We start from the raw sequence: 21,409 nt of genomic DNA on the forward strand, positions 1-21,409 counted from the left end.
TCAGACAGACTCCCGCACGCGCCCAACCGGGATCCACCCAGCACGCCCACCAGGGGCGATGCTCTGCCCCTCCGGGGCGTCGCTCTGCCGCCACCAGAGCCACTCTAGCGCCTGGGGCAGAGGCCAAGGAGCCATCCCCAGCGTCCGGGCCATCCATCTTTGCTCCAATGGGAGGGAAGAGAGAGACAGAGAGGAAGGAGGGGGTGGGGGTAGAGAAGCAAATGGGCGCTTCTCCTATGTGCCCTGGCCAGGAATCGAACCCAGGTCCCCCGCACGCCAGGCCGACGCTCTACCGCTGAGCCAACCGGCCAGGGCCGATATACCCATTCTTATATTGCTCTTATTGATGGAGTCAGACAATTCCTGTAAGACTTTCTCTATTTTTTTAAATTCATGTGTTTCTCTCTTCTTATCTCTGTAGTATTTCTAGTTTCCTGTCTTCTACATCACTAATTCTCTCTTCTATCTGACCTGTTCTCTTAGCTTAAGCTTGTCATCTCATTTTTCAGTTCATGTATTGAGTTTTTCATCTCTGTTTGGTTCCTTTTTATAGTTTCACTTTCCTTGGTGAAATATTCTTTTTCATTAAATTGTTTTTTTAGCTCACTAAATTGCCTTTTAGAGCTTTCTTGTATTTCACTGAGTAGTTTTAGCACTTCAATTTTGAATTCCTTGTTATTTAACTCCAAGGTTTTTACATAATTGAAATTTTTTTCTAGAGATTTTTTATCATCTATCTGAGCACGTCTCTGTCTTTTGTATCCATATTTGATTTATTTTTCCTTAATCGCATTTGAGAGTGGTATTAATAACACTAATAAGAGATAATTAAGAAAGTAAAATAAAAGTTGAAAAAATACAGTGAAAAAGTGAAAATTATAAAATGATAAGTGGAACAAAAACTATAGAGAACAAGGAGTAGGAACTGAGGAGAGATGACAGAATAGAGAACAATGAAGTAAAAAACAAGTGAAATATCACAAGGAAAAATATGAGTTCGAAATATAATAATTTGATGATAAATGATCGGATGAGAGCATAAAAATGGAAAAAAGAGATGAAGAAGAAAAAAGATAAAGGAGAAGAAACAAGAAGGGAGAATAAAGAAAAAGGACAAAATAAAATACAAAACAGAGAAAGAAAAGAAATGAGAAAGAAAATAAACAGAAGTAAAGGTTTCTGAAATGACACCCTTACAAAAAACAAGAATGAAAAACGTAACAACTATGGATAATGTAGTTCAAAGGGAAAATTATAAAAAAAGGAAAAGGAAAGAAGTAAAACTGACAAAAACCATTTTAAAAAGTGTAAATTTATTTTCTGGTTTTGAGAGATGGCTTCCTTTTTTTTCGGCAGGTGGCGCTATACTACAAGTTTTGTGTCTGTGCGGCTCTTGGGCAGAGTTAGACTGGGCCTCAGTCCTGTTGGCAGGCGGGGCTTGTTAGGGCTTTGCAATTACCTGGCTCTATTTACGGCAGTCTCAGTTTTCCAGGTGCCTCTCCGCACATCCCTCCCATGGGAGCTAGCAGCCTGGAAACTTAGCTGTGGGGTCTGCCTCAGCTACTGTCCTCACAGCAAGGGAATCTATGCACAGCCAGGTCCCTCCTCCAACGCCGCTCAAAGCACAGTTCTGGGGAAGGCAGTGGGAACCAGAGCCGTCAGCATGAGCAGGCAGGACGGGGCACAGACCAAGGACCAAGTTCCTTTTTGTTACACACAAACTGTGAGCCAGTGGGCTTATCTGGCCATGCCTCAGAGCACCGCAGTTTTAATCTCTATGGGCTTTTCCTGCTTGCGCTGCTTGGTAGCCCGCAACAGGCCATGTGTGTGTCCAGCTCCCACGACTGCACACAGACAGTTGCAGCCACTGTTCAGGCACCCAGCCAGGGCATTCTCGGGGAAGAGTCTTGGCCCATGTGCGCACCCAGCACTGAAGATTGTGGAGCTGGTAATGCCCAATGATGCTGGTGCCCAGTGTTGAGGATCGTGGAGCCGGGAGTGCCCAAAATGCTGGTGCTCATGCAGGTACCCAGCATTGTTAACCTCGGGCAAAGCACCTTGGCCCGCTTGCTCTCCTTGCTGGAATCTTCTCCTCACACAAGAAAACACTGGCCTGTGTTCAGAGTCCAGCATTCAGCCTTCCATATAGAAATTTATTTCGTCAGTCCCCATGGTGATTGAATTCAAGGAGAGTTATTCAAGCTAAAAATATTCATAAGAAAATGATGCATTCAATCAGACAACCAATTTATTTAATTCATGATTGCAAAATATTACTTCCGTAGGGATGAGATAGTGTTGGCTGGTGGCAATACATTCACAGTAAGTGGTGCTGAAGAAAGAATTAGTTAAGTAGCCTCGTAATAGCTTTCTTTTGGTACAGGTTTGTTGCTTCCTACTTTTCATTGTAGTCATAAATTTATGGGCATAAATTATACTTTATAGCAGTATTGGGGGGTTCATACAACTCAGGATTTAATTCCTAGAAAATGGTAAGGATTCACTTTAGTTGAAATATTTGATGGAACCAAGCTCTTAAAACCCAGCTTATTTAGCTCTGAAATAGATATACTTGCCAGGGAGTCCTGACAGGTCAAGTTTTGTGCCAAGACACCCTCATCCATTAACATTTCTCAGGTAGACACTTCCAGTTCCCTCTGATTTCCTTTGCTTACAGAACCTGTTTTTTTCTATATGTACATTAATGCCTTTTGGCAGTATATTATAAGGCCATGCTGTACTAAGAGCTATGTTTTAGGAGTAGTTTCTGGGGTCACCTCCCTTCCTATCCTGCATGCCCATAGTTGGGCTTTAAGAGTGAGTCCTGAAATGCACAAGTCAACCTTTTTGAAGAGGGGGGTTCCATAGTCTTTATCATATTCTCAAAGGAGTTCATGAACCCAAAAGTCATTATGAGCCACTAATGCATATTTTTGCTCTGTTCCATTGCGCAGATCTATATAGTTTAAATCTCTCACAAACAACCTTGGCTTATTTTCTACTGAAGTCTTAAATTGTTATGTCAATGTCTGTGTTTTCTTCCTATAATACAACTAATAACATTTGGTAATTTTTTTCTTAATGTTCTTTGCCTTTATTTACCTATTATCTAATTATATACTTTTTGCTTTACTTTGCAGAAATTTCAGTATTTGAAGGCAAAAGCAAATTACTGTATTGCTCTTCTGTTGTTTCTTTTATCCCTCTAGTCCTAAACTGTTATCCATAATACAGAAATACTGTACTTTTTGAACAGTTATGAACTGTTCATTTTCTGCTGAGACTAGTGCAAAATCGATCTTTGGTGGAGTTAAGGAGGTTATATCCCTGTATTTTTCAGTTTATGTAAAACACATAACTTCTTCCTCTATAAATTATTTAGTGCTTGGAACATTAATTAAATGTTCAAAGAGGGCCTTGGCCGGTTGGCTCAGCGGTAGTGTCGGCTCGGCGTGTGAATGTCCTGGGTTCGATTTCTGGCCAGGGCACACAGGAGAAGCGCCCATCTGTTTCACCACCCTTCCCCCTCTCCTTTTTCTCTGTTTCTCTCTTCCCCTCCTAGAACCAAGGCTCCATAGGAGCAAAGTTGGCCCAGGTGCTGAGGACGGCTCCATGGCCTCTGCCTCAGGCACTAGAATGGCTCCAGTTGCAGCGGAGCAAGGCCCCAGATGGGCAGAGCATTGCCCCCTGGTGGGCCTGCTGGTTGGATCCCTGTTGGGTGTGTTGTTGGATGTGTGCAGGATTCTGTCTGCCGTCCCCTGCTTCTCACTTTAGAAAAATACAAAAATAAAAATGTTCAAAGAGAAAAAATGTTAACCCCAAACAACAACCTTAATGTTAAAAAAGATTAGTCATTAAAAGATACATTGTTGTTGTTTTTTTAAGAAAAAGATCTTTCCTTCAGTTCTCTTCAGTTTTTCTATAGTCATATATTTATATATCTTTCTAACTTTGATGCTGTATAGAATTTAGGTTGGTCTATTTAATGCAATCTTTTATGCTTAGCTTATTATATTTTCAATACATGAGGCCCTTAATGCACTGCCAATGAAGAAATAGGTATTTATTGCTATTATGAATGGTCTTTTAAAAGACTTGAAATTTGCTGATCATCTGCCACTTGGAAAGTTTATTAAGTTGAGATACATGCCTCTTTCAGCAGGAACCCAGAAGAACTAGAACTGCCGTGGAGTTCAGTGTTGAGCACATTTCGTGCCAGCGTTGCCTGGCTTGCCTGTAATTTCATGACTCTCAGACAGCAGCCATGTTATTTGTAGGTTATGTATTTCGTGGTGATTCTGAAATAGCATACATAGCAGAGTCTATCTAATTCATTAATCCAACATAAAATAACATTACTTCAAAATGCACCTTAAGTGTTTAAATATACAGCCTACATTCTCTAAGTACACTACAAATATGTTGTAATAAAGCTTCCCCATTGATTTAGAGAGTCTCAGAGGAAGCTGTACTATTAGCAGAGCATCTTTGGGGGGTGAAAATGGAACTATTAAATACTTAGTAAGTAAAGATATGGCCATATTACAAACAGTCCTAATGGTTTAAGCATTATCACAGAAGAAAAGCATAGTTTATCAATAGTAGTTACTACAAAAAAATTGGGGGATGTTTTATAGCTTCATATTCATTTTGAAATATCCCCTAATTTTTGTGAGCTATATATTATTGTTTAGCTAACTGAGATATGATTTTATAAACATGTTACTAAGAAAAAATCTCTTAATTTTCCACATGATTTCTGTCTTTTATGTAGTTTTACACATTACACTATGGTAATAATTATCTCATTTGTTTAAGCAGTATAAAAACACTTGAAAAATAGAAAATGCATATAAATCAGAAAATGCATATAAATATATTATTTGAGTGAGGAAAGTAGTGACTCCCATATTTATACCTTTATATAATTTAAGTAATGTTTAAAAAAATGTGTAGAACATACTGTTTGTAGAATTTAATACACGTAATGAACCAAGAACAGTTATTAATTTTGAAAACATGTTTCATGATCTATAGAGCTAGAGTTTTAGCATCTTATGAAATAAAAGTTCCACAGACTAAATAATATCTTCTTTAAAATTATTTTAAATTAATTAGCTAATTTTCAAAGCAATTTTTGGACATATAAAATTTTTAAGTAGAAGGAAGAATTACAGAAACTATTAATATTGTAGTTTTTCTTTAGTTACTACGTTTTCTATAGGTAAAGTAGATACCCACTTGTGAAATAACATAAAGTATGCTTATTTTCTAAATTCTTGATTTTAGAAAAGCGAAATAGCATTGTTAATTGTAGACAAACCTTAATTTTGAAGGCAATTTCACGCATATCTGGCTGCTAGAGAAAGAGCTCAAACTTCTGTCAACAGTGGAATGATAGGACTTTTATTTCTTTGAGTAGAAAAAGAAGGCTGTATAGACATAACAATACCATAATGGTTTTGGGCTATGGTGACAATTTCAGGTTGTTTGGAAAATAAGATTCTTTTAAAATTACTTATATAATAATGTACATAGGCTCTCATAATACTTGCTCAATTTAATTTGAGACAACTTCCAAATCCTTTGTAAATGCTTTATAGCATCCTACATTATCTTGATTTATAGGTTCATTTGGAAAGCATGGTCAATCTGAAAAATATTATGCTTTCTAAAATGTGGTATGTATCTTGTTCCTTATTTCTTTCGATTTCTCTTTAGCTTCTGTCTATGAATTTTCTTTTTCTGCCTGCCCCTTAAGTGTTAGTATTTCCTAAGATTCTGTCCTATGGTCTCTTTTCATGCTACGTATTCTAGATTATCTGGGCAATTTCATCCATTCCCATGGTTTTCCCAGATGTCTTTCTCCTACTTGAACCTTATTCCCACATCTCAGCTTGTCTGCCCAGTTATCTACATTACATCTCCTCATGTCTCAGGCAGTCCAACAGTATTCAACATTAAGCTCATCTTCTTTTCACATTGCCAACCATCTCTCCCAAGGAAATAAAAAAGGATACATATGCACGCATATACATATAAAATATAGATACTTCTACTTTTGTTTTGAAAAGCCCACTGCTAATAAGCAGCAGGCCTGGAATTTTAATTCAAATCTTCTTAATGCAAATCCACAGCTCAAAGTTTACTCTTTGTAACATGGTGACCTTATTTTCCGAACCAAAATTTAAGATTCGTGGTCCTACAATATTTGAAACCCGAACATGTTACTGTAATTATAACACACTGCTTTTTCTTGTCACTTTATTAAATCATAGGCATTATGGTAGGCAGACAGTAAACAATACATATAATGTAAAGTTGGTGATTATGATAAGTATAAGACATGTAGTATGAGGTACACTGTGCATATATACATGTCACATGTGTAATTTGACCTAGTTAGGGAGAGCAGATAATGCTCCCCGTGCAAGTGATGATTAAATTCAGCGTGAAGGTTGAGGACTTCACCAGGCTGCGCTGAGGTAGAGAGGGAGTGGAAGAATGTTTAAGGCAGATGTGATGACCTACACAAAGATCTGGTGGTAGTAGGTACATGCTATGTATGAGTAGCTGTTTCTGTGCAAAGAAATTTGCAATCTTGTTAGACATTTTCCCCCCTTTGTTTCTTCTTCCGTCTTTCTTGTTTTCTTATTCTAAAAAATATCTGAAGTTAAAATGTATGTTAAATAAGAGAGTAGTGGAAAGCAAAATGTGTAACTGCTTTTCAAGCTGCATGGTCACCTGGGAATTTAAATTAGAGGAACCACAGAACTTAAGGATAAACATAGCCATGACTTATCTATAATGCAACACCAGAAAGGAACAAGCTTTTGTGATGGTATTGTTTCTACTTTTGTTACCTAAAATCACACCATTATTTATCATCACTGCTCTGCTACATTTTTATAAACCAGGATATAACTAAATTCTAACTAACAAATTTCAAAATCTTTGCTTTTAAGTGATTTCTTTTCTAAGTGCAATTTTTACTATGAAATTTAGTATTCCATATAATCTGCCTTTGTGTGTTTGAGAATTAGTGCAGGCTGTAGAAATTCTATTAGACTGTAAAGTGACTTTTGAACTAAACTGAAGAACTCTGGTCTATGGTGTTCTTTGTTCTGTTTTATATGTATTACCCTTCAAAGGTAGTTTCTTCAACTGCTCTTACCCAGTTCTTGAAAAGGAACATTAAATTCCAGATATAGGAAATTCTTTGTAGTGTTCTGTAACTTCTTTATAGTCTCTCTCATTTTTTTTTTAAAGCAAGAGAGAGAGAGAGGCAGAGACAGGGACAGACAGATAGGAAGGGAGAAAGGTAGGAAGCATCACTCATAGTTGCATCACTTTAGTTGTTCATTGATTGCTTTCTCATACATGCCTTGACCGGCAGGCTCCAACTGAGCCAGTGAACCCTTGCTCAAGTCTGTGACCTTGGGCTTCAAGTCAGCATCCTTTGGTCTCAAGTAAGTGTGGGGTTATGTCTATGATCCCTCAGGCCTGATGAGCCCACGCTCAAGCCGGATGAGCCCACATTCAAGCTGGCAACCTTGGGGTTTCAAACCTGGGTCCTTAGTGTCCCAGGTTGACACTCTATCCATCGCTCCACCATCTGGTCAGGCTCCTTATAGTCTCTTTGAAAACTAAGTTTATCTGTTTTTCTTTGCAGAAAGGGCTATTGCAAGACATGAAGTACGAGAAATTGAGCAACGTCATACCATGGATGGCCCTCGGCAAGATGCAGCTTTAGATGAAGAAGAGGACATGGTGATCATTTATAACAGAGTCCCCAAAACTGCAAGCACCTCTTTTACCAATATTGCCTATGACCTGTGTGCAAAGAATAAATACCATGTTCTTCACATCAACACTACCAAAAATAATCCAGTGATGTCACTACAAGATCAGGTAAACACTACTTAAGGAATGCATGTGTTCTGACACGTCCTCACTCATTTTTATATCTCCAGGGGGACAAAAGATTTTAAGGGATATGTGTGCAGATCCCAATGAACTGTAAGTCTGTTGGGGAAAGAGATCAACCACATATTTTTATAACTTTACATTCTTCACAGTATTTGGCACATTTCCTTACAAACAGTATGTTTGTCAAATATTTGTGACAAATTAATAGCTTGAATTTTTCATGAGAAATTGATGTTCTTCAGTATGGTATTCTTTTTTTTGTACAGAGACAGAGAGAGAGTCAGAGAGACAGATAGATAAGGACAGACAGGAAAGGAGAGAGATGAGAAGCATCAATTATCAGTTTTTCGTTGCGACACTTTAGTTGTTCATTGATTGCTTTCTCATATGTGCCTTGACTGTGGGCCTTCAGCAGACCAAGTAACCCCTTGCTCGAGCCAGCGACCTTGGGTCCAAGCTGGTGAGCTTTGCTCAAACCAGATGAACCCGCGCTCAAGCTGGTGACCTCGGGGTCTTGAACCTGGATCCTCCACATCCCAGTCCGACGCTCTACCCACTGCGCCGCTGCCTGGTCAGGCAGTATGGTATTCTTTTAAAAATATATTATTAGCAGAATACTGTGCACTAAAAACGTATTGTCTCAACTTATGGTAGAGACATCTTTATTTGATGAATACCTGTGTTGTTTAGAAAGTTTTTAAAATTTATTTTGAGAGAGAGAGAGGCATCAATACATTGTTCCACTCATTCATGCATTTATTGGTTGATTCTTCTTTCATTTTGTTTTTGTTTATTTTTAATTGATTATTTAATGTGCCCTGAACAGGGGTCGAGTCCGCAACCTTGGCATATCGGAACGATGCTCTAACTGAGCTATCTGGCCAGGGCTATAATATCTATTCTGTATGGCTCAATTTTATGAATTTCATCTTATCTTTACCAGTAATTTATGTAAGTATTAGCTATAAATTTGTGGAAAACAGGGATTGTGGTTTATATTTTAGCATCACCTTGCCTTTTAGTTGTCAAGAAACATTAGATGACAGATGAATATGAAATTTTTATGGAATAGTTTTAAGAAAAGTAGGGGAAATTATCTCTTGAAATGAAATTTATTCACTTCTTTACATTGGTAGCACACAGTTTCTCCACACCCGGAGTTCTAACTCTAATTATAAATAAATAAAGTTCTCCCTACTAGTATTGAAGAGAGTGAGTATTGGGCCCATGAGAAGAAAAGATAATATTTTAAATACTAACTAGGATTAAATGCCATTTTGGGGTAGCCTTATTAGAAAGGTATTTGTGATACTTATATAGTTTGAACATACCTATTTGAAAACAGCTGAACTTGTTTTATTGTTGTAGAATAGACTCTGTTATCCCATTATTCAGCATATTTATAATCCTTACTCTGAAGCAAGAGATTAATATTGATACACAAGGTTAAAGTTCTCCTTGCTAGTGAGCTTTTTGTAAAGGCCAGTAGTGTATGGCATATCATGTGCCCATATAATCCTTGGCTCTCTGCAGCATCCTCAATTACTCTTTTTTGTAGAACCAAAAATCTACCTCTGTCAGCCAAACCAAATAACTCATCTATAAGTGAGAAGAAATATGAGCTTATTTAGCTAAGTGGGTCATAAAAACTATTCATTATGTAATATATATCTAAAGGCAAGTATCCTAAATAATTGGTTTTTATGCTGCATGTGGTACATTTAAATCTATTTGCATGATTGCTTTTCAGAATATTTCTTGGTTTAAAAGGAACATATCTTAATTCTCATAATTTTAGATTTCTTTTTTTTCTTTTTTTTTGTATTTTTCTGAAGTGAGAAGCAGGGAGGCAGACAGACTCCTGCATGCACCCAACCGGGATCTATGTAGCAAGCCCACTAGGGAGTGATGCTCTGCCCATCTGGAGCATTGCTCCATTGCAACTGGAACCATTCTAGTGCCTGAGGCAGAGGCCTTGGAGCCATCCTCAGCGCTTGGGCCAACTTTGCTCCAATGGAGCCTTGGCTGCAGGAGAGAAAGAGAGAGATAGAGAGAAAGGAGAGCAGGAAGGGTGGAGAAGCTGATGGGCCCTTCTCCTGTGTGTTCTGGCTGGGAATCAAACCCGGGACTTCTACATGCTGGGCCAACACTCTACCACTGAGTTAACTGGCCAGGGCCTGTTTTAGATTTCTTTAATAGTATTTTTTAGAAAGCTAAAGTTAGTATGCTTGTTCAGTTTTTAGAGTTGTTTTGTGTCTAGCATTACAGAATCCTCTGGTAGCTACAAGATGCCTGACAATGACATCGACCATTTTTTCAGGAGATGTAAATCTATAGAACCTTACTCCAAAGTGACATTTATAGGCATCATGTAGTGGTACATTGTCCCAGTTGCATTTGGATGAGAGAAAACTTCTGTTTTTCTTTCAATAGCTTGTCATATGTATGTGTGTGTGTGTATGTATAAAAACAGCAGAAGAGAAGCATAAACACTATCTTAAAAGCAACTGGATTACATAATGAACAGCACTTAAAATATATTTGTGTGGGGAGGGTAGAGAAATAGTATTAATCATGAGCTGACATACTTCAAAATGTCAGCTGGTGTTGAGAATTTGCTCTTAATTAGGAATGGCTTACATACCAGATGTTCTCTATCATATCTAAATTATTTACTAGTCTCTTGCTCTGTATAGAAGTTGTTCAAACATGTTATAGTTACCGCTTCCCTCTCCTTTGCATGACATAGTAGATAGCATTTTTATTTCACATTCAATCCAATAAACTTTATTGAAATATAAACTTCTAAGTTATATTAGATGCCTTGAAAATATTTTTTAAATATTCCCTGAACCCTATTTTACATAACATACTTTGATTTTTGTGTGTGTGTGTGTGTATTTTTCTGAAGTTGGAAACGGGGAGGCAGTTGCCTACTCTACTTTTAAGTTTTCATTTATTGAATAGGTAATATATACAGAGATTTTCTAAGGCTTGGGGAAATACCTAGAATTAAAAAGCAAGGCCACATCTTTCAGGGAGCTTATTTATATTTTACTTGGGAACATAAAACATAGACACAGGGACTATGAGAACTGTTTAAAGAAAACATCAGTATATGCTATTCTCACCAAAATGTCTCACCAAAAATGTTTCTTACCCAAATGTTTAACCTGGACCTCATCTTGAGTAAACAGACAAATCGGTGTTGTAGAACATTGTCTAGAATAACTGGTGTGAACTCTTCTAAAGTGTATCATGACAACCAAAAAAATCAGGGTTGAGGTAGGGAGGGATAGTCTTCTCTAGACTAGAGGAGACTAAGAGACATGAAAACCAAATGTAATAGGTGCTCTGTGATTGGATTATTTATCAAAGGTGCCTGCTACTTGCTTCCAAATGGTTCATTGAAAACTGTGTGTGTGCATATATCTAGGTATAGCTATATAGCTTCTTTCAACTTTTCTGTAGATAAGGAATTTTTCAAAATTAAGAAGTTGGAATAAAATAAGAGAAAGTTACAACACTGCGATTTAAAGATTAATATAAGGCATGAGACTACTAAATAATGAGATTAAGGCAGACTCAGTCATGAGAGGTATGGTTTTGAGATGGGCTTTACTCAGTTAATAGACAGGAATTAGCAGGAGACTGGTACTCAGTCAGCTGTTCTAATTGGAAAATGAAGTTTACTCTGCTATCATGAAAATACCTCTATACTAGAGAACATCTTTTCTGTAAAGTAACTGTCAAATAGTAAGTAGTACTGTATTTTATAAATTTTTTTTATTGATTTTAGAGAAAGAGAGGAAGGGAAGGGCTGGGAGAGAAAGAAAGAGAAACATTAATTTATTGTTCCATTTATTTATGCATTCATTGGTTGATTCTGACTGGGGATGGAACCTGCAACCTTGAATATTAGGACAACAATCTAATCAACTGTGCTACCCGGCCAGGGCTTATGATATTTCTTATTTCTTTTCTGCTCTCATATATTTAGATCTGTGACTATATTTAACCCTTTTCTCTTAAGACTTTGAAAATATGTAGAATTTGCATTCTTTGTAGGACACTTTTTCAGCACAGCACTTTAGATGCGTTTCTCAACCTGTAATGTGTATATTAATCACCAGTTAAAGTGCAGCTTCTAAAATAAATGTAAATTCTGATTCAGAAGGACTAAGATACAGCCTGATATTCTGAATTTCTGAAAATTTTCTGTTGGGTTGAAACCTCCTTAGAAGGTCATCTGAAACCGGTCTCCATATGTGGAGGGTAGGGAAAGACAAGAGGCCTTAACTGTGTTTAGTCACGTTGAGTCCGGGTAGTCTCATCACCACGTTTCTATCTCAAGTCTGTGTCCTTGGGCAATTTCTTTTTTTTTTTTTTTTGTATTTTTCTGAAGCTGGAAACGGGGAGGTGGTCCACCCGGCACGCCCACCAGGGGGCGATGCTCTGCCCATTCAGGGCGTCGCTCTGTCGCGACCGAGCCATTCTAGCGCCTGGGGCAGAGGCCAAGGAGCCATCCTCAGTGCCCGGGCCATCATTTGCTCCAATGGAGCCTCGGCTGTGGGAGGGGAAGAGAGAGACAGAGAGGAAGGAGAGGGGGAGGGGTGGAGAAGCAGATGGGCGCCCCTCCTGTGTGCTCTGGCCGGGAATCGAACCCGGGACTTCTGCACGCCAGGCCGACGCTCTACCACTGAGCCAACCAGCCAGGGCCCTTGGGCAATTTCTAACACAGGGAAGGCGAGGAGCACACATTCTAAGCACAGGGGAAGGAGTGAAGAGCTTCTAATTGCCCCTGCCCAGCTTGTGGGTCAAACCAGCATCATGTCTTCTGTATGACCTTCCCCAATTGCTTCCACTTGATGTCAAAACTGATGCTTCTGGGGCGTGAACCACAGTTTGAACATCAAAGATCTAGAACATGATTCTCAGTCGGGTTATGGAAACGTATATTATAATCTCTTCAGAATGGTGAGGTACTGATATTTAAATTCATATTCCTACCTCCCCAACAAAATCCAAATTCCCTACCTAGACCAACAAGCCATTGTTAGTCAAGCTCTTGTCCTGTGCTAGAACCTCTTATTTCCTAGTCATACTGGCTTTTTGATTCATGAAATACTCCAAGCCTTTTCCACTTAAAGGCTTCTGTACTTAGCATTTCTTCTTAGAATGCACTTCTCCCTGGCTTCTCATGATTTGCTTTACATTATTCATTTAAGATTTCAGCTTAAATGACATTCTTCTAGAAAAGCCTTACTTGGTCATCATATATATAATGTATATAAAATATATCTATACCTGTATATAAAATACCTCTTCTAAGTTATATACAATCTTTCTTTTTGTATCTTTCCTATTGCTTACTGACTTATTTGTTTATTGTCTCTTTTCCTCTGTTATAAGGGCAGGAACTTGTCTTGTTCAGCACTCTCTCCCCTGTGCTTAGAAGAGTGCCTCCAACATAGTAGACATTACATAATTTCTTTGTTAAATGAACGAAAAAGTGAATCAACTTTGATTATGAAAGTAATTCTTAGTTGAGCATAATACCATGATGATAAACAGTGGCAGCGTGAGCCCCTCTGAGTGATGATTGTAATTTAATCTATCCTTACTTCAGGTGATTTGGGACAACTCCCCCCACCACCACCACCACCTTCCCACCAAAACAACAACAACAAAAATGGCTTGAATAACACAGTTCTGAAATTTAGTGAAGATACTATATTCTATTGTTGCTAGCCTTTCTTACATTTTTATCCAACAATTACTCAGTTTTTCTCTTTGTGTAGAGAACTTCTCTAGTTTAGAGTCATAAAACTACCCACGCTGTACAGTGAATCTTTAAGTATATGCATGAGTAGGAGTTTGGTATATAGTAATTACCCAAGTTAATAGCAGTATTCATTTAATAGGTAGTAATTACAAAGTTGGAATTTCGCCAGGATGTTCAGAATGGCATTCTTACTTTTAGATAGTGAAAACAAGTTCTTTTGTGATCACAGATAATCATAATGTTGTGATTAATTTTATTAAGAATAAGTCTAGATTCACTGTTAGTGAGATGGTGCTTTCCTTGCTTTTTCCTGCAGCTCTGGTTCAGGTCTGATTCAACTAGCAAATAAATCACAGCACCGCTGCCCACATTCCTTGTGTTTTCCCTGAAGGTCTTTTCTGATTACTTGCTAGCCTGACTCTGCTTCAGTTATAAAATCTGAAAAAAATCACAGTTTCGGATCTGCTCTAGGCTAGACATAAAAACATCTCTTTTCATCTACTATATCTAACTACTACTGCTAAAAAATCCTTCTTGATAGCCTATTTCAATCAGAGAATGGAAATTCTCCTTGAATAAAGTCACTATTGTGACAAGTTTTCTCCTTAAGCCAGAGTTTTCAGTGTCTTCAGTCACTTTATTTCATACTATTTGTTCTGCTCCTTTTTGCCTATCATTCTACTTTCATTAGTGCCAAATACAGTCAGTAAGAATCCATAGGATGAACCAAGTAGAAGCTCGCTCACTGATTCTCCATTTCCTCTTACTCCTCTCTACGCCAGGGCTGTAGCTCAAGGTCTTGGGCAGGAATGCTCCGCTGTAAAGGAAACAAACCAACAACCAACAGGAATACTGACAGGCAAGGCAAGTTGTGCAGGAGAGGTGAGCAGGCAGAAAGTGACGGAGCAGGACCCTGCAGCTAGACTGATTAGAGGGAAGAAATGAAGGTGAAAAGAGGAGAGGCAGGGAGAATTCTGGAGAACTAATAGCATGAATGTTAAACATAGCTGAAAGGAGAAGTGGCTAAATTAATACTTTCAAAAGAAAACTTAATAATACTGTCCTCCAAAGAGTGTTATTTAGTTGGTTATGTCCTTGGAAGTCACTTTTAAAGGAGAGATTAGGATGGGACACTTTCAGTAGTATGTCCGTGACGCTGCAGGATGCTCAGACTGTTCTCCAGATCAGTCTGAAGGGGCACTTTACCTTTGTTGACATCATTTGTTTGCTTAGCGCTTTTTTCTTTCCTGTAGAGGGAAGGTGAATCTCAGCTCAGCATCTTTTGACTTATTGCAACTTCTAAGTCAGCCAGTTTTATTAATGAGACTAACATATTGCCTTAGTTAAATGTCGATGAGATGGGAAAAAATACTTATGCATCAGGTCCTCAATATTCTATTAGTTGGAGATTAGAGAAAGATTCTGAGTGTTTTTGGATATTTTAGCAATGATATAGAGAATTTAAAAGTAACCCACCTGAGTTTACTTCAGAATTTTAGAAACAAAATTCAAAGTCCTACCTAGATATTTAGACCGTGTCTCTTAGTTTGACTGGCAATCTTCAGCAACCCCTGAGTTTACCCAAGACAATAAAAAGGGCAAGACTAACAGTGGTATTGTTGAAAAATGGTTAACCAATACAAGAGTAGTGAACAAGGTAGTTTGGTAGTTGAGATAATAATGAATGTAATGAGGAAAATAAACAATTAAGAGATTTTTTTTTTCTATTTTAAAATTTTATTTAGAAAAATAAATTTAACTGGGTGACATCCATAAATAAGAGTACATAGGTTTCAGGTAAACATTTCTATAGCATTTGAACTATTGATTGTGTTGTATGCCCATCATCCAAAGTCAAGTCATTTTCTATCACCATGTATTTATCCCTCCTTATTCCTTTCCCCCCAACCCCTCTCCCCAATTGAGAGATTTCAGTAGAACTTTGAGATCCTGGAGGTCAAGGAATTTTAATGATTGGATTTAAGGGATTTCCTTAGTGCAGGGGTAGTCAACCTTTTTATATCTACTGCCACCCACTTTTGTATCTCTATTGGTAGTAAAATTTTCTAACCGCCCATCGGTTCCACAGTAATGGTGATTTATAAAGTAAGGAAGTAACTTTACTTTATAAAATTTATAAAGCAGAGTTACAGCAAGTTAAAGCATATAATAGTAATTACTTACCAAGTACTTTATGTCAGATTTTCGCTAAGTTTGGCAGAATAAATCTTTATAAAACAACTTACTATAGTTAAATCTATCTTTTTATTTATACTTTGGTTGCTCCGCTACCGCCCACCATGAAAGCTGGAACACCCACTAGTGGGCGGTAGGGACCAGGTTGACTACCACTGCCTTAGTGGATGCATCCTGAAATTCTTAATGTCCAAGTTTTAAAATCAGGCTCATGATAGGAATAATGGTTGCTTTTCTTTCCTTTCAAATTCTTTGGTTTTTTTTATGCCTCCTATAAATTGGACAGTAATTAAGTTAAGGAAATTAGCTAGTGGTGTAGTGAGATGATTGGACCAAAACCTGGGGTACATGGTTTTGGGCTTTGGTTTCTTTATGTATAAAATAGAGAGTACAGGATATTCTATATCCCTTCTACCTCTGAAATACTGATTCTAAATAAGAGCATTTGAGATAATAGCAATGGAAGATTTATGCCTTGTTCTGCTCACTCCCTTTATTAAACTTCCCTGAATCTAACTAGAGACACACCCTTTTTCTTATTTCATTTGTTTTCAAATTGTGTTTCTTAGAATACTTCAGTTCTAATGTACTTCAGGTATCATTGTGTGGGGTAGAAGGAAGAGACTAAGTAGTCAAGGTTCATTCTGCCCCTGCCCCCCCCCCCCCACTGTTTTATATACTCTGGTAGCGTATAAGATAATCTTGAAGATTTTTCTCTATTTCAGTATATACTTTTCCCCATGTTATAAAAACAGTGAATATGAGAGAATATCCTTGCTAAAGAGCTTCTGTAGATCTCACCCTACTTTTACAAGCACTATGAAAACAGGCCTCACATTAATTAAACCAAGGGTTAGCTCCTGGGCCTCCACATGCTGAAGTCTTGCGCCTCAGTGTGGCCCCTGAACCTGGCCATCACATGGAGACTCTTTAGAAATGCAGACTCTCTGGCTGGACTCCAGGCCTATGAATCTGCATTTTAATAAGTCATTTGCACATTGAAGCTTGAGAAGCCCTGAAGCAGCCCAGGTGTTATCTACTTCCTGGCTCCTGATTTCACATTGAAGTAGACAGGTTGAATGGAGTGTGTTCTTAGGAGGGTTTAGTTTGATCTTGACCTTTCTTAGGAAAGATAGAGGAATAATACTTCAAGCTTATACCTAATTCTTATTTCTGCCTGAGTCACAGCAGTGTGCTGTAAGTTTGTACTATTCTAACATTTGCTTTATATAACACTATCTTCTCAGATGTCCATCTAGTATCTCCTTTCATTTTCCTCTTACACCATAACATCCATATTAAATATCAGCTTCTAGAAAATAGAGCTGAGTTGCTAAATATGTGTTAAGTACTCTTAAAGTACCACTCTCATTCCTATCGTCTTTGACTCCTATTTCCCCATCATTTTTGGCCAGAATACCTGAACTTATTTTTACAGAACAAAAGGCTTATGCGAAACAATTTACCATTAAGTGGAAGTTATAAGGACTTTTGATATTCAACACATAACATTTTTTAAGGATTCAGTTTTGGGGTTATCTAATGTTTTGTTTTCTGTTTCATTTGCCATTTGTTATTTTCATTGTTCAGTGCTTGAAGAACACATAGGAAAGAACGTGAGAACCTAAAATCACACATTTATTTGGCTCTGTGTTTTGGTAGGGGAAATTGAAAATATCTGCTAAAATATTTTCTAATGCAACTTAATTTTACCTACATTCAATTTTCAGATTTTATTTTAAGGATATGTGCATGTGCATGTGTTGCTCAAATTAGTTTGTAAAATATGATTTTTATGTTTGCATTCTTATAGTTGCATGGGGGGCTGGGCAGTGCCAGTTTGTGATCTGTGAAATTGAAAATTACCTTCCTGCTTGGGAAGGGCCATTATTTTGCTAATGTTTTCGGGTCAGAAAGTTTTACAGAGAGAGAAGAAGCAGAAGAAGCAGAAAGAAGCCATGTTTGCAGAGTGAGAGTGAGAGCAGAGAGAATGCAGAGTGCCGAAGAAGAAGCCATGTTGGCAGGGAAAGAGAAGGTGTGCAGATGGGGAACCAGAGCTTTGCAAGCTCCACTGAGACTCCTGGGCCCTTGGTTCTAGGAGGAACTGGAGAAGATTCTCCTGGTTGTGGAACCAGAGAATGTGTCAGTGGCTTTGGAAGCCCTGAGTGAAAGGGAAGTGTTTTCCCTGTCTCATCGGCCGGTGCAACACTTTAATAAAGGAATGGCCCACCATTTTTTTGGCTCCACTGTTTCTTTACCATCCGCCCGAATCCCATGAGAACCTACATGTGAATGGCCATGACAGATATGACTACTGGCCTTACAGCATGTGAAGATGATAATGAGATAGGGTTCATTTAACTTTCCTTCTAAAAACTCCATTATTTCTCTAGAATGTGAATTAATGCTTTCCCTAAAAAAATAAATTTTACTTCCAGAACCTTCTATTTTTTTCTAGTTCACATTCTCCAACATATAGCTGCTTTTGCTCTGTGTTCCCACTCTGCCCTACCAGTAGCCCTCAACCAGGAGGCGGCCATCGTCATTCATTGCTGTTATTGACTAATCTACTGAAAAGTGCGCCAGAATCTCTCCATGTAATTAGCTTTGTTCTAACTTGTAAATGAAAGACTGATGAATTGTCAAAAAGTCTCCTGGTGACAATCCCAGGCTTTAGAGGCTGATGTCATAGTTTGCAGATGCTTGCAGTTCAGTATAGGGTGCTGACCCCCACTCCTCCCCTCATCCCTGCCTCCTTGACCCCACACTGTATCTGGTCTCCAGAAGAGAGTTTTCACCACTTGCTGTTCACCATGTAGAGATCTGCTTATCAAAAATATGTATCATTTTTCTGAGAAATTGTGTATCACTGCTTTGTAGCTGGTGATGCTTAGGTTTATTAAGTTCTATATTAAACAGTTTATAAAATTTTTAAAATATATTTGCACTTAAAGAATCTTCCATATTAACTAATCTTTTGTATACTTTAAATTCTAGTAAGTTAAAACAGGAATATTTAGATATTTAAAAAAATTTATTTCACCTATATCTCTAATTTTATTTATCTTTTTATCAACAAACTTTATGATGTCTACTCTTAACTCTTTAAAGTCTTCTGATAACCATGTTTTCTTTAATTATTTTAGTTTAATGATTATTTTTATTTGTTGAATTGTAAATAAAAATGAATTTTTTGGAATAACAAGTCTCTGAGAAAAAATGATATTTGCATATAATATTCCTATACTGTAATGCTGCCTGCCTCCCCTCACCTTATGCAAATATATGCACTAGACAGCACTGTAAATGATTGCATTATGTTGTTTTGTTTTTTTGTTTTTTGTATTTTTTCAAAGTTAAAAGCAGAGAGGCAGTCAGACAGACTCCCGCATATGCCTGACTGGGATCCACCCAGCATGCCCACTGGGGGGCGATGCTCTGCCCATCTGGGGTGTTGCTCCATTGAGGCCAGAGCCATTCTAACGCCTGAGGCAGAGGACATGGAGCCGTCCTCAGCACCCGGGCCAACTTTGCTTCAATGGAGCCGTGGCTGCAGGAGAGGAAGAGAGAGACAGAGAGGAAGGAGAGGGGGAAGGGTGGAAAAGCAGATGGGCGCTTCTCCTGTGTGCCCTGGCTGGGAATCAAACCCGGGACTTCTACACACCCGGCCGACGCTCTACTGCTGAGCCAACCAGCCAGGGTTTGTTTTCCTTTTTTTTTCTTTTTTGTATTTTTCTGAAGTTGGAAACAGGGAGGCAGACAGACAGACTCCCGCATGCGCCTGAACAGGATCCACCCGGCATGCCCACCAGGGGGAGATGCTCTGCCCATCTAGGGCGTTGCTCTGTTGCAACCAGGGCCATTCTAGTGCCTGAGGCAGAGGCCAAGGAGCCATCCTCAGTACCTGGGCCAACTTTGCTCCAATGGAGCCTTGGCTGCAGGAGGGGAAGAGAGAGACAGAGAGGAAAGAGAGGCAGAGGGGTGGAAAAGCAGATGGACGCTTCTCCTGTGTGCCCTGGCTGGGAATCGAACCTGGGACTCCTGCACGCCAGGCCGACGCTCCACCACTGAGCCAACCGGCCAGGGCCTTGTTTTCCTTTTTAAGGTCACCTTTACTCTTTTCTGATTGTGGTGATAGCTCTCACTAGGATGAATTAGTAGTTATAGATCACACTATACTTTCCTTAGTTAGAAATCTGTGTTTTAAGCTCTGTAACTGGCAAACCGGTGTGATTGATTTTAAATGTCTACATGGAAAATATTTTGCTATCATTACTTTCATTTTCTTTAAATTGTACTTAAGTAATGAGTGTGGTCTCCTTTTTTAGGTGCGCTTTGTGAAGAATATTACTTCCTGGAAAGAAATGAAACCAGGATTTTATCATGGACACGTTTCTTATTTGGATTTTGCAAAGTAAGTTATACCTAAATGACACACCAAAGAATTCTATGTATTTTAGAAACCTAAATCAGAATAAGTTCACTAAATTTTTATGATTCTGATTAAAAAAACAAAACAAAAATGTACTGGGTTGCCTTTTCCTCTTTTAGATATGTAATTTAAATATACCTTCTAGTGTTTTACTGCCCTCTAGTGTTCATCAATTGATAATTTTGATACTAATTTTAGAAAATCGAGGTAGATTAAATTGAAGTAATAGCCTTTAAAGTTGTCATTATTACATTTATGTTTCTTGTACAACCAAATAAAACTATTTTAGAAGACCCCATGTTTTAACCCAATGGCCAATCAGATTATGATTTACCATGTCCTCAACAAGCTGAGAAAGCCAAGAAGCTATCACTCAGTTATTGGCACCCTGTCTGCTGCTCAGCCAAGACACAGTAAAATATACACATTCCCTTGGGCTACCTTGTTTTAGATTTAAAATTGTGATGTATCAAAGGAGACTTTAAAAAATGTAGTGATTTTCCTTTATAGTTATTTAACTGAAACTAGAGATGAATAACACTCATTTTCCATATTTTTTTAGAAGAGTGGGATCAGGGTATTTCTGTCATAATTCTCTCAAGAAAAGTTTATGAAACTACAGGCCTACTTACAGCATCGAAGCACTGTGTGGCTCCCCCTAGAGTCTCTGCTACATTAAGTACTAATCAGAAAACTGGTCAAAAGGAATATTCTAAACATGGGCAGCTTGGGAATCCATTTAAATGTTTTTTGTAGCACGTAGAGTACCATTATAGTAAAACCCCAAATCAAAATCTTTTCCCTAATAATATTCTGTACCAACTTCAAAAACATTAAAAATATTTTTTAAAAATTATTTAAGCTTAGACATGTTCGCTCATTAGTAGTCATGACTTCAAAGTAATACATTTGTCAACTTTAAAGAGCATTCTGTGTGAAATTTGAAAATTAAATTGATAATCCACTGTCAGTTTCTTAAACTTGAAAGGAAAATGTTGGATGAAATATTATTCAGATTGATAATAAATCTTAGCTTCTTTGAAAAGTATATGTAGTCTGTGGCCATA

General features: G+C 38.0%; 1 protein-coding gene across 2 annotated transcripts in view; it reads left to right on the forward strand.

Annotated features, from left to right (window-relative positions):
* HS2ST1 (heparan sulfate 2-O-sulfotransferase 1) overlaps positions 1-21,409 on the forward strand; it is a 205,622-nt gene that overhangs the window by 160,943 nt on the left and 23,270 nt on the right. For both annotated transcript variants that reach the window (XM_066376723.1, XM_066376724.1), the window contains exons 2-3: positions 7,673-7,911; positions 20,239-20,324. In XM_066376723.1, the coding sequence (XP_066232820.1) occupies positions 7,673-7,911; positions 20,239-20,324 (325 nt within the window). The remainder of the gene's footprint in view (positions 1-7,672; positions 7,912-20,238; positions 20,325-21,409) is intronic.

This window comes from Saccopteryx leptura, chromosome 3 (assembly GCF_036850995.1).
Source record: "Saccopteryx leptura isolate mSacLep1 chromosome 3, mSacLep1_pri_phased_curated, whole genome shotgun sequence".
In the NCBI taxonomy this organism is placed as follows: domain Eukaryota; kingdom Metazoa; phylum Chordata; class Mammalia; order Chiroptera; family Emballonuridae; genus Saccopteryx; species Saccopteryx leptura.